The sequence below is a fragment of the Phragmites australis genome, chromosome 20 (genome assembly GCF_958298935.1).
Source record: "Phragmites australis chromosome 20, lpPhrAust1.1, whole genome shotgun sequence".
NCBI classification, from domain to species: Eukaryota; Viridiplantae; Streptophyta; class Magnoliopsida; order Poales; family Poaceae; genus Phragmites; species Phragmites australis.
This window is the reverse complement of record NC_084940.1, coordinates 5,826,351-5,840,062: the sequence shown is the minus strand read 5'-3', so window position 1 is coordinate 5,840,062 and position 13,712 is coordinate 5,826,351. Positions and strand designations below refer to the sequence as shown.

The window sequence follows — 13,712 nt, the reverse complement described above, 5'->3', positions numbered from 1 at the left end:
AATCCCCACCCCCCAGCGCATAGCCCGGCCCAGGCGCCAGGCAGGTGGCCAGCGCTCCTCTTCCTCCCCGCTCCAGTCGCTAGTGAAGCGACGCCGCCCTAGGGTTTTCGTCGCTATCCACCGTCGCCCGCCGGCCCTCGGGTGGCCCTCGACCCGCTCTGCCACTGGATCCCGGGACCTCTCTCCTTCCCCAAGCGGCTTCGCTCGTCCCCAGCCGCCATTCATCTAGGGAGGCCGCGGTTCGTCTGCATCGACGCCGAGCAAAGGTAAGGTCCTGTCGGCCTCTATTTGTTCTTGTGCTCCTCTGAGATGTGGATGGTGAATTGAGTTAATGATTTGTAGTTGATTTGGCCGGCATGTGTATGTCCATCTATTTGCCTAATGAATGTGTACTGCCAACCCTTTTTTTTACGTAATGTATGTGTACGGTGGTATGATTTGTGCACCAATCTATTATTTCGTTATGCTAGTTCCAGCGGTGTATTTTGTTAACATGAATATTATTGTGCCTATACTGCGAAATGCAAAAATGCAGATGGCCGATTGGTACGATGAGAATACTAAGATTGTTTGTGAGTTATTTGCTGAATAAGTGAAGATTGGAAATCGTTCAAATACCCGTTTGATCAAAGCAGGCTACCAAAATATGATTGCAAAAATTCAAGAGAGGACAGGCCTAGTGTACCATAAAAGTTAATTTAAGAACAAATGGGCTTAAGTTAAAGGGAGGAATATACTTGCTCGAATAAATTGCTGAAACAAACAGGTTTAGGTTAGGACAACACGAAAGAGACATTGCTGAAATACACAAAGGGCACTCGTGTCATATTGGAGTGCCATTTGGGAAACATGTATTTTGTTAGCACTCGTATTTTGGATATACGAACACTTGGATGATGTTTCAAAATTCTTATACATTGGAACCTGATTAATGGATGTTATTATTGCACAAAAATTCAGCACATACAGATAGGTGTACATTGGTCAATTCAACCATCATCCTCTCTTTCAAGTAACAGAATTCAGCCAGAAATCCAAACGATTTTACAAGTGATTCTGATTCGGCAGAGAAACATTTCCATGGAGAAACAGGATCAGAATCACAAATTTGAGAATCCGGATCCCTGCCAAGCTGTGGTATGACTTCAGTTTAAGCATAATTTCAGAATCACAGGTTTAAGAATGGGGGAGTTTCCAGGGTCAATTATGCTTAAACTGAAGTCTTTGGCCCTTCGCTTGGTGGAAAAGTTGTTTCTTATATTTCAAAAAATTGGGGAAACATTAAAGTTTTCTTTACTATTCTGCTTTGACTCACAGTTTTGTTGTTTTGAAGAAGTGCTTAGACATTAGACGTAAATGGCGTACAAGGACTTGTTTCATGGAGTACTTACTGTATCTTACTGGATGCAGTGGTCCAGCTTTCACCATGGTTCTAGGCAGCAATATCTGCATCCAGGAAACCTTATATGAAGTTCTGTCTGTCAGTGAAGACGCTACATATGACGAAATCCGTGCAGCATACAAGTCTGCTGCTCTAAATACACATCCCGACAAAGCACAGACATCCATTGAGTCATCTGCGCCTTCCAATGAGCAGCAGGAATTTTTGAGCGTGCAGAAAGCATGGGAAATCCTGCGCCAGCCTGAATCAAGAGCTGACTACGATAAGCAGCTGCAATCATCCAGACAGAATATTGAGATCATTGCATCTGAAATCGAAGTGGGGGATATGACCGTTGAGAGCACTGCTGATACTGTGGAGCTGTTGTACTCATGCAGGTGCGGTGATTATTTTTCGATCACTTCGTGTGAACTTGGTGAGATGGGAATCTTGGTCAGTGAGGATGGAGAAGTGGAGCCGCAGGCATCCGATTTTGTATCAGCTTATGTTATTCTGGGTTGTGGATCTTGTTCTCTCAAAACACGATTGATTATAAATAAAACTTCACGATATATTTCCTCCTCTAGTTGTATGTTGTACAGCAAAGAATATGCCTCCGATTGTCCATAAAATGGTGCATACTGAGCTTATCTGCTCTTTCTCCTGTTAAGGATTGTAAGATCCTGATGGCTACACTGATAAATGACGCTTGGACCGTTGTAATCAGCTAACTACCATTGTCAATTCCATCTGCTGGGAATTAAAGATGTTTATGTGGTGGTTATTCAGTACATCTTCTTTGGTTAATGTTGTTTATGGGCTGATTTAATGCTCTCATCTGTCAGTCATTCACCTATCCTGGCTATCCAGCAGCTAAAATGAAGGCTCGCTATTCTTTATAGTTCCTTGACAAGAAATCCATGTTGGTTGTGGCCGTTGCTGCATTCAATAAAATGATAGTTCAGCAGGCTCTGGATCTCCTGACGCAGCATATTGTGACCGTATCTGTACTGCTAAGCAAGGATAGCATCCCATGCAGAACAAACTGTGTGGTGTGCTAATGCTAGTGGATAATGTATCGGTTTGTAAAGCTATATCTGCCGTTACAGGCAAGTCATCTGTACAAGACAACGAGAACACATCTCACATTTGTTCTGCTTCCACTGTTTTTGTGTTCTTACGCATTTACATGGTTCACTGTCAAGAACTGCTTGCCATCCACGGCAAAGAATTTGTACAAGACCCTCTGAAAAACTTGTACAAGACAACTTGCTCACCTTGTTATCCCTTTGTTCTCACACTTCTCATTTATCTTTCCGAACTTATACTAGATGAAACGAAGAATTTCATTTCCAGAACCAGATCCTCACAGCATGATATCCTTCGAGCTTATTGCTCCTACAAAAGAAATCTTCGCGCATCCCGTTCCTTGATTCCCTGTATCCCTGAAAGCTACATGAAACCACTTCCTGAAAATGCTTGCCTCCATTTCTCTCTCCCTTTCGTTCCGGAATGTCGCACAAGTTCTGCACTTCTACTGGCAGCTTTGTCTCCTCAGTGCTCGATGACCACACCATCGTTGAGTAATGATAGCCTACGCGTGTCGCCTCACACCACTTGGCACCGGGTGGGTGCGTGGTTGGTTTAGCGTTTGCTACAAGAGAGGCGCGAAAACAACGGCCACGACGAGCGAGCGAGCGCATCTTGCCGCGCGGCGAGCACTTGCACTACCTGTGGAAGCGAGCCCGGAGCCGAGCGAGCTGGTACGCGCGTGCCGGCTTGGTCTGATGCCGCCATGGCAACCGCCGGAGCACGTCGCGCGCGTTTCGTAGGCCGGCCGGCGGCTCCAAAGTCTAAAGTGTCGCGCGCGCTCTCTCTCTCTTTCTCTCGTCACCGAACGTTGGCGCGTCGAGCAAGCCTTCGACTGTTGCGCATTGATGAGTACGCTGCACGGCTAGCGCTCGGTAGTCCTCCGCCGTCGTATGCGTGGATCGGCGAGTGCTGGCCGGTGTGTGAGTGTAGTCAAGACGGCGAATTTATCCAAACCGCGACGTTTCACCGGAAAAGTGTACCGGGATTGAAAAACTAGTGTTGCAACTGTGCTCCTGTGGCGGCACTATTTTACCCTGTCGGTCGTAGTCCATATAAAATTATCTCCAACTGCGATCACGTTTGTTTCGTGCTTGATTAGCTAGACTTCTTCTCGAAAAAGGTTTCCAAAATTTAACAGAAAATTCATTTGAATACATATACTGCGATTGTGACGATCGTTCACGGGAACATACGAATTGAACCAGTAGAATACGAGGGGGGGGGGGGGGGCATCAGTAAGTTCCGTTTGGAATTCGACGTCGCAATTTCTCGTCCAGTGTCCTACTCAAGTATTCTTACTTAGCCTTCAACCCAAAGGATTGCAAATTCTACCTACAAACTCCAACACGCTCACAAGCCTCTCTTTTAAGTTGCAGGGCACTTGTCATGCACGTCCACATCCCTCCTGTGGAAATCCATTCTCCAATCTCCATACATCTCGATCTCCCATTTATATCGACCACTCCTCATCGGATTAGGAGCACGCCTCGATCGTATGAACGCCGCAAAAAACAACTCGATCGGTCGCTGCACGCATCGATCCTCCCTAGTGATCAAGGAGCAATGCCTTGCTTGGCGCAGGAGTACCACCCCAAGGTGCCCGCCGCCACTCACTACTGCAAGTCCCTGTCCTCCCTCATCCGGGAGACCTACGCGCACTGCCATGTCCCCTGCGTCAGGATCCCCGCCGGCTCCGGGTGGAGCTCCGGCGAGGACAGCGACGATGACAGCGGCCTCGACGACGCGCTCGACACCAAGCAGGTAACGGTAGCACTAGCGCATGGCGTCCGAGTTCTTGATCCATTCAGGGATACGTAAGCGTGTGGCACATGCTGTGTTGATGCTGCAGGTGATCCTCAACGAGATGAGGAACCGGCAGATGAAGAAGCGGTCGAGGTGCAGCGTCGACTCGCCGACGCCGGCGATGTCAAGCACCTGCACCTGCACCTGGTCGTATACGCCGCTCGATCCAAGAACCGTTCTTGAGAAGGTTTCAAGTCCTATGAAGTGCGTCGTGGTGGAGGAGGAGGCAGCCGATGACGGCGGTCACTTCGACGCAGACGACGAGAGCGAGGCGTTCTTCTCTGTGAATAGCTTCTTCACGCGCAGCACGAGCCGCGCGGCGACTGTGGCGTCGTCGGCGGGGGGCATGGACCCGCCGCCGCCGCCGCTGCTGCGGTCGCCGGAGACGTGGGAGTGCTTCCAGGACTGCGAGGGGTGGCCGTTCGGGCTGTGCCGCCGGTCCGCCGTCCTCCTGCTGCCGCCGCTGCCCAGCACGCCGGCCGACTCGTGGAAATGGCGCAAGAGCGTCAGCAGCCTCGCCGCGCGGCCTGATCACAGCCCGGCTGCTGCTTACAGCCGCAAAAGTACTCCTTCACCGCGCCAGCATTAGCCAAGAACCTCGAACCGTCCGTGTTAGCAGCGACGCTGAGACGCGACGACGTTTACAAGATTTCAGGTAGTTTACAGAGCCGTGTTCGATGATTGGACACAAGAGAGAGTGCTTCTTTGTAATCCTGTTCTTCTGCCCCGTCTAGAACGCCAGAATTTCATAGGAATTTCGTAGGATATGAAATATCCGTTCATCACACTAAATGTGAGGTTTGCTACGAAACTCCTACGAGGATCTTGTGTTCGGTGGCTTGCTCTTTGGAAGGATTTGCAGGTGTACGTGTTCTGAAAAATAAGCTCAGATGTACTTTCAGATCTTGAGAGTTGAATGCTGTTATTTTGGCCTCTATTCAGAGCTCTCGCTCCGTTTAATTAGTTTTTATTCCTCGTTTTCTTTTCCCGAAAATGGTGAGTTCTTAATTTGTTCCGTTTGGATGAGGTAAAGACAGCTTTGCATTCGACATGTAAAAGCATCATAAAGTGCGGAGCAGGAGCGCACGGTTGGTTAACTTACTGATGCTTGCAAACTGACATGACCAAAAGGAAAAGAGAATTCTGATCGCCAAAGCAGTGGCATCTGCAGCATTGCTCGGAGGGGCCGAGCACTCCACTATCGCTGCACTACTGCAGTCTACAGCTCTGATTCTGGATTCTTATCTGATGGGATAGACTCTGCAAATTGAGAGGTCAGAATTCAGAAATGCATCTGGCAGAAAAAATAGAAATGCAGAAAGGTCAAGGCCAGGCCACGGCTTTGATTGTGCAAGGGAGGAGGGAAACGCTATTGTTCAGTCAAGGAGAGATTTGGTTCAATCAGTCATCAGTGCATGATCTCGTTTGCCTTTCGAAACGCTGACTTGTCTCTTGCGGTACCGCACTTAGGTCTTGTTTGGAAGCTTAAAACCCCGCCGGATCCTAGCCCATTCCAAATGTGGGAAGCCCATGGGGAAAGCTCTGTTGGGCCAGACGAACATATCGTTTGGAAACCCATGTGACAGGGATTTCCCCAACAGACGAACATATCGTTTGGAAACCCATGTGACAGGGATTTCACGACTAAGAGTTTGTTTTTTTCCCTACAGATTATGATAATCTGAATTTTGGATCGTAGAAGTTACTCTGAAGTGTATTATGTTAATCCAAGTTTAGATTGCTATAATCTGCTTCCAAAATCTATCTATTTATTTGCATAATCCGATTGTAGAACGTAATCTAGAATTCAGAATCCGAAATAAATAGACCTAAACCCCTTCTTTCTACGTGGGAATTATCCACGCCAATTTTTACTGCTCGTTCGGCAGCCAACAGCAAGAAACATGAATAATGAAGTACAGTTGATCCGTTTCCCTCAATTCACTCGTGACTGAACTGAACACTGAGGTAGTATGGTCATTCCTAATAGTTTATTTTTTATGATATTTTAGAGGAGTGAGGATAAGAAATTATTGTTAAGAAATAAGCTTTAAATATATGTATGTGTTGTTTATTTTTTAAGTTCTCTCAAAACAATTTATTATGTCACAATTATCTAGGATTACGTAAAGAGTTAGCTTTTTTTTTTTATAAGAAATAAGTTTCATCTCTCTTCTTTAAATAGCTTGCCGTATCAGTTTTTTTCTTACATGGATACCTAATTAATATTAAAAAACTAATTATGATGAAGTATTAAGAGATGCCTATGTATAGTACGCCATTGTTTGGATGAGTTAATCTTTGAAGGCTTTAAATAAAGAACTTCCGAAGCTCAATGATGAGCTTTCACCCACAAAAGCTCCTGAGTCCTCAGATCAAAGCATAATCTTGACTTTAGAGAAAAGGAAGCAGTGAGTTTCAGAAAGAAGTCACTCGTGGCCCTCAGATGCAATCGTAACGCCTATGATCCCACTTGGTTTTTTGTTTATCCTCTTGTCAGCACTGAAAACTTTTAGTAAAACCGCCTGCCCGAACAACACACCTTGGGCCTAATGAGGCTATCAATCGTATTAGGGCATGCTCCTCTAAAAAAGGGAAAAAAATTCTCTGCTGGCGTGCTGCAAACCGACGCTCCTGCAGCACCAGCCGGATGACTGCCAGGTGTCCCACGAACCAATATCAAAGCATTCCGAGAGCCAGCCGCGCGAGCGCATGCAGCCGAAGCAGACATGGAACAAGCCGGAGCATGCATGCAGCAGCGCAAAGGAATTAATCCCGGCGCAAATTACTTTCCTAATCAACCTCGCATGCAGGTGCATCCGTGCATGTGAGATCCTGACACCAGGTGACACGCCGCCAGGAGGGCTCGAGGGGCGGGCTTCGTCGTCCGCCAATTTCCCGATGAGATCGATGGCCGCCGAGCAGGCCGACACCGCCGAGATCATGGAGGTTGTCACCGCCGTTGAGACGATGCTCGTCCCCGCCGAGATTGTGGAGGCTGTCGCCGCCGATGAGATGATGCTCGTCCCCGCCGAGCATACCGGCGCCGTCGGGATAGCCATGACTACAACAGTCCATCCATCCATGGCCGGGCTCCTGGACGAGATCGTCGAGCAGCCCGTCCACGATGAGCAGTTCGATGTCGCAGAGATGGACGAGCAACCCGTCCACGACGAGCAGGCCGGCTATGTCGAGATCGTCGAGCAGCCCGTCCACATCGAGCAGCCCGACGTCGCTAATATCGACGAGTAGGCAGTCCCCAACGGTGAGGAAGAACTGGGCGTGTTGTACATGAGCTCTAGCGTGCACGACAAGTCAATGTTCCATGGCAGGACTGCCATCCAGGTGTGCGTGCAACTTATATGTTCATGTTAACTGCTTACCTGCGTGTTGGCCGTTCTTGTCAATAGTTCTTCCTCCACTAATTTTCATCATTTTAGCAGAATTGCCAAGCCATGTCAGTTTTACAAATACCTGAAGACATGGGACATAAGCAATTGCTAAGTGAGGTAATCAGAGCTAACGAAGTTGAGTGTAACATAATTTTTCTCATGAATTGTTGAGTACATATAAACTTGAGGAGAACTCATGGATGAAAAATCAATATGATTTGCGGGAGAAGTGGGTTGCTGTCTTCCGTGACTCTTTTACTGCTGATATGACCTTAACTCAAAGGAGTGAAGGTATGAATAATGTTTTCAAGAAACGATTTCGTAGAAAACTCTATGTTTCAGAACTTCTAGTAGAATGTGAGAAGTGTGCTACTAGTCTCCGTGAAAATGAGTTAGATGCAGACTATAAGTCACGTCACACTATCCCGATTACTTATATTCGAGATTTACCTATGTTGAAGACCGCAACTGAGTCATATACAAGGAGGCTTTATTTAGATTTTGAGGAGCAATTTAAAGAGCAATTTTCTTTCTCATGCAAGCTATTACAAACCAAGGGGACAATCATGACTTACAAGGTTATGCCTATGAAATTTTAAGATGAAGCAATAGTTGTATTTAACTCGGCGGATATGACCATAACATGTTCCTGCAGAAAGTATGAATCCATTGGTATGTATACACTTTTTAAAATTACACTAGTTTGCAATACATCTTGCTAAAAATTATTTTACTTGACTTATAGGTCTGTTGTGCAAGCATGCTCTACGAGTCTTCAATATCAATGATGTTTTTGTCTTACCAAGTAAGTATATACTAAACAGATGGACAAAATATGCAAAGCGAGAGTTTTTTTATGAGAAACAAGGAAACGATGAGGAAACTTTGACAACATGTGCTGCGCGTATCTCTCGAAAGGCAACATCAGTTGCATTGAAGTGCTTAGTTTTGAAAGAACTTCTTCATGATTTGGAGAACGCTATAGATAAGTTGGACTGGAAGCAGATAACTCACTAAGCCAAATACCAGCCAAATCTTATGTGGTTTCTCGAAGTTGTAATGAATGTGTTGGAGACATATTAAAAGGTAAAGTATCAATTAGAGTTCCTCAGGTGATAAAAGGTCCAAAGACTAAAAGATCAAGGAATGTACTTGAAAAGAAAAAATGGAGCAATACAAAGGCTGCTAAGAAAAAAAGGTAGTGCGTCCCATTGAAACATGACATTTTCCCATCTCAATTTTGTATAGGTAGTAATAATTTTCCTTCGTTTTTATGTGTGTACTCAATAGGAGAAGATCCAAAGAATGCAGCAAACAGTACAAAAGTTGGACAACAACCAAAGCAATTGATTGTAAGACAGATGACTAGCTGGGCTCGTTATTCTCTTTTAATAATTCATTTATTTGCATATGTTCTAAACAAATTCATTTTTTCCACAGGGATCTTTTGATGCAAGCATTGGTGCTAATATTGCAATACCAAACGATTCAACCAATATGAATGGGGATTTCCCGACCATGGTTCCTCCTTTCATCCAAGGAGGATATGCAAGTCTTTTACTTGGACTCGATCAAGATGCCTAGGCTGCACGAAAATTACATTTTGATGAAGTATAGAATCATGCAACATTTATTGAGTAGGCATGCTTTGATAAGTTTAGATGTAACCATGAAACTGTAATATCCCAATGTTATCAGATGTTACCTTGATTTGGTATTTCTTGTTAATTTTTGGGAAAGATAGATGTTTTCTCCTTTTCCACTGTTTTATGAAATCCCAATCTCAGTTCAACGAGATAATTAACTTGTCTCTCTATAGCAGTACAGAGTAACTGATAGCTCACAGCTGTCACAAAGTTCATGCAGAATTATCCTTCTACAACAACTACTACCATTCGACTTCTTATTTCAACAAAGGGGCAGAACCTCTGCCATTCATTGAAGAAGAATAGAGTTTTACATCAAGTTTTTACTGCCTACAGACAGCCGGCAGCTAGCAGCAAAAAGAAGATTAAAACAGCAATTACAAAATGATTTACTAACACCCATACGAACACCACCGTGGAGGCACAATGTTGTTTAGGATAGCAGGCAGCAGGACCACTACTTGGATTTTCATCCATACATCAACAAACTCATGTGATTGCTGATTCATGTAGTACTATACTACTATTACAATCCTAACCAGCAGCTGCTCGCTTGCTGCATGCAACGCTTCTTCTTGCAAGCTGAAGCTACTACTGCTTGCCCCCGCGGTTGAGCAGCGAGTTGAGCCTCTGCAGCTGCAGCTGCTGCCTGAACTTATTGATGAAGTCGTCCGTCTCCTCCTCCACTGCTCCTTAGATTCTCATTTTGCCTTCTTCCATCTGCACGTTGTATCATCTTAGATACATTTTGGTAAAAGCGAAGCATATTCCATTGTAAGACTACATTCTAAGATGCTTGAACGGACGAAGCAATTCATCAAACATGTTATGTGCAATGGTGAACACTTGCAGGGACTTGAAGAACTATGGGCACGAGAGGTAAGGAGAAGAGCAAGAGAAACCTATAAGCACCACCTGTCACCTGCGCCGGCCGCCGGAAGTGGGGGGCTACGAGCGCCACCGCATCTTGCGCACCAGACATGAGTCGCCGGAAGGAGTGGGAGCTGGGAGGCGCCGAGGCGTCACCGGTCATGGTAAGGGCGTCAGGGCCGGGCGGAGCTGCGAAGCTACGATCTAGGAGGGCGCCAGGGGGACTGGGGAGTGCCGAAGTGGGGAACCGTCGCAGCTCTCCGAGATCTCGCAGGCGGCGCGGCAAGATATTGGAGTCTGGATGGTGGACGGCAAGGCGCCGAGCTGTGGCTGTCACGGCGCAAGGTGAAAGCGGCTTCGGCTCGTTCCATCGCTCGCTGGCTCGATCATCACGACCTGCGTTGGACTCACGCAGATGCTTTGAGATCGAGGTTACAACCACGTGGCTTCAACCCGGGGCATGCTGCAGAGGCACCGTTGTGCAGCACGCCCGCAGAGAATTTTTTTCCAGCCTCCCCAGAAGAAAATCCTGTTCTGCACATGACAGTTAGTGACTAAGTCACGGACGACTGTAGTGTGGGCCCACACAATTTTTTTATGAAAACTTTTTTCTCAAAACTTTTAAGTAAAACTTATCTCGTTAACTTTTCCTTAAAACTTTTGAGCAAAATTTTTCTTGTGTAAATTTTTTCTCAAAACTTTTTTAAGTCAAACTTTTCTCGTGCAAACTTTTTCAAAAATGAAAAAATATGAGAGGGAATTTTTTTCCAAAAACGGAAAGAGCGAAGGCTGTTGAGGTGATACGAGGATTCACTTCCTCGCTCGTGCTAAATAGCAGGACTCCTCCTCACCTTCCTCCTCTGTCCACCCAACATGTCACCACCACCTTTCGCTTTTCTCTCCTACTTAAAAAAACAGTAAGACAATATTCTTTCACCAAAATATTCCTCCGCCCTACCAAAAAGATTCCTCTACCTGATTTTCGTCCACGCTTTGCCCCTCGATCGCCTACCTTATCACGTTCATCCATTCGATCCCGTAGCCATCCCTACTCGCCTCCCTCCCTCCCTCGCCCACGCCGCACCCCTCTCGCCTCCCTCGGTCCCTGCCGCTCCTCGATCACTGCCTCCCCTCTCGTAACGCCCTTCAATTTTTACTCCTTCCTCCTCCGCGTCCCCCTCACCTCACTCCCCATCCCGCCCGCCCACCCTAACCGCGCTACCGGCCCCCTCTCCTTCCTCCTCTGCGCCCCTGCACCTCCGCTCCCCATCTCACCCGCCCGCCATAACCACGCTGCCGGCCCCCTCTCCTTCCTCCTCCGCGCCCCCTCATCGCCCACGTCCTCCCCTGCCGCGTGCACCAACGGTAGGTTGCTCCATCAAGGAAGGTGGAGAAGTGGGGAGGCCAATGCCCGTTGCCGTGCACCCCGTGTCGTATGCATCGCGCCACCGCCGCGATGACAAGGATGGCGGTCGAGGAGATAAGAAGGGCGTCCACCACTGCCACGACAGTTGCCACCGCCAGAGAGGCATCAGAGTTGGCACCGGCCGCGAGGTCGAGGTGGGCGAGGGTGTGGACCCAACTGATTCGCCCCACCACATCGTCGAGCCATCTAAACCCAAACCTATCCTAACTCTGGCGTGCCGACAAAACACCCTGGCGACATGATGGCTGATGGCACCAGTAGCAATAGTTGGCATGGAAGTGGGGGCGAGTCGGTGGTGATCGACTACGGCCAGCTCTGCACAGCCTATGGCTACTGTCGATCCACAGGCTACACGAGTATCTCCCACAGTACCATTCCGGAAATCCTGTCTGATGAAACTAACTCGCTCCAGTTCGACCTGGATTGGACCTTGTTGCGCGCGGAATCGCTTGGTGGTTCTAGAATCTTGGGTTGACGCGTCACATGTAGGATTCCTAGCTATGGATCACCACGGAATTTAAGGATTTTTGCGTAGATGTTGCTGCCAAAGGGGCTAGTGCCACGCCACAACACGATAGTTGACAGTTAGGGTTATGTAGAATTGTCATTGCTTCAGTTTATGCTCGTAGGGAAATGGCTTCTGGTTGCTAGCTGTGGGGTGTGCAGATAGCCTATGAACCTGTGAATGGTTACTTTTGTAAATAAGATATACTTTTGATTATTATTTTGTGAGTGTATGAATGCTTCAAACCTCTCAGTTTTGCTCTTAGTTTGTAATACTCACAACAACCATCTAATTTTACCTCTCTAAAATAAAATGGAAAATAGGCCATTAGCATATCGAGTATAATCAATTTTATGTAATTAGTCAACTTTACAATGGAAAGAGATGCAGGCAGATACAAATTACTTTGACATTTACTTTAGATGGGTAATTTTAATTTTCTTCCTTATTTACTTTTCTTCTCTTCTTATTCTAACTGTCATTGATATATTTGTCTATAGAAGGCTTTATCACATCATTTAATGTGCTATCTTATATCCTAATGATCTTGCAGGTCTATGGGCTAACAGTTTGAAAGCCGATGACTATCAAGGTGCAAAAGAAAAATATTTAGTTCAAAATACCTTTTGTATGTAACTTGGAACCATACTTTTTTTTTTATTGAGATCTGCTGCTTCTTCTATATGTACACATGGTTCAGGGTTATAATGGTTATAATATGAAATATCCTATATGCTTCCTGTATTTGAAATCTTATTTGGCACCAAATAATACATGTATAATTGGTAAAATTGTTCTGGAAATTGATTCTGTGTAAGCATCAGGAAATATAAATGATGACATAGTTACACAGCCATCTGTTTCTTGCTTTGCAGTGTATAAAGGAAATGAGGTAATGTAGTGTGATCAAAAGATTGTTTATCTCAAAATAAGACTGAGACACATGTCCTTGACTTGTTTCCTGTCATAAGTCATAATGTAGAGTGTTCTTAGGCAATTTGTGGTTGTTGTGTTACTCTGCAGATTTTAGTTGGTTATAGCTAAATGTTAGTTATAGGAAAATTTACTATTATGCAGACTGTATGAGCTAATTTCGTTGATCCCATATTCTAAAAAGTGGGGAAGTTAAGAACTTTCACGATTTTGAGGACAAGATCTTGCATTTTTTGCACAGTTCTAAGTGTTGATGAGCTGAGATATTTACCAGCTGGAGTGGTCTGTGTTCCTATTGGGCACCAATGGCAGCTTTGGTTCATCACGACTTAAGGCAGTACTCATGGCGGTGGGTTAGCCATATCAGTCCCAAGAACTTCAAATGGCTTAGAAAATCTCAACGGTGAGCTTTTCACTATCTTTTAGTTGTGTTTACCAAAGAAAGTTTTTCTTTACTTCAAAGTCAAGCTTACATCCTGTTGAACTCATGTTTATGCATTGCCTGTGTCCTATCCGTCATGATACTCTTATCATTGTTCTATTAAATGTATGCCGGTCAAATTAGCAATTCAATACTATACACTTATTATTCAGTCTGAAAACACATTTTTTAATCTCAGTGCTCAAGCTGTGCATGCTATTCAAATGTGTCTCACAACAAAAG

The 13,712-nt window shown here is 45.7% G+C and overlaps 2 protein-coding genes and 1 long non-coding RNA gene across 5 annotated transcripts; 2 read left to right on the top strand and 1 right to left on the bottom strand.

The window, feature by feature from the left end:
* Nucleotides 1–2,616, top strand: LOC133901828 (uncharacterized). Of its 3 annotated transcripts, none has more exons than XM_062343343.1 (2): nt 1–266; nt 1,419–2,616. In XM_062343343.1, exon 2 carries the CDS (start codon nt 1,427–1,429, stop codon nt 2,009–2,011), a length of 585 nt encoding a protein of 194 aa, XP_062199327.1. In that variant the 5' UTR covers nt 1–266; nt 1,419–1,426; the 3' UTR covers nt 2,012–2,616. The 3 variants fall into 3 exon arrangements, with proteins under 3 accessions (XP_062199327.1, XP_062199326.1, XP_062199325.1); XM_062343342.1 differs by having other exon boundaries at nt 1–271; nt 1,411–2,612; XM_062343341.1 differs by having other exon boundaries at nt 3–266; nt 1,411–2,593.
* Nucleotides 2,617–3,806: 1,190 nt separating this feature from the next.
* On the top strand, nt 3,807–5,213 carry LOC133901827 (uncharacterized). Its single transcript, XM_062343340.1, has 2 exons — nt 3,807–4,234; nt 4,323–5,213. The coding sequence occupies exons 1-2, from the start codon at nt 3,860–3,862 to the stop codon at nt 4,863–4,865; spliced, it is 918 nt and encodes a 305-aa protein (XP_062199324.1). The 5' UTR covers nt 3,807–3,859; the 3' UTR covers nt 4,866–5,213.
* Nucleotides 5,214–9,568: 4,355 nt separating this feature from the next.
* LOC133902170 (uncharacterized) lies at nt 9,569–10,580 on the bottom strand. Its single transcript, XR_009906841.1, has 2 exons — nt 10,230–10,580; nt 9,569–10,034 (listed from the first exon to the last, which is right to left on the bottom strand). It is a non-coding gene; the product is annotated as an uncharacterized LOC133902170 (long non-coding RNA).
* Nucleotides 10,581–13,712: the final 3,132 nt, after the last annotated feature.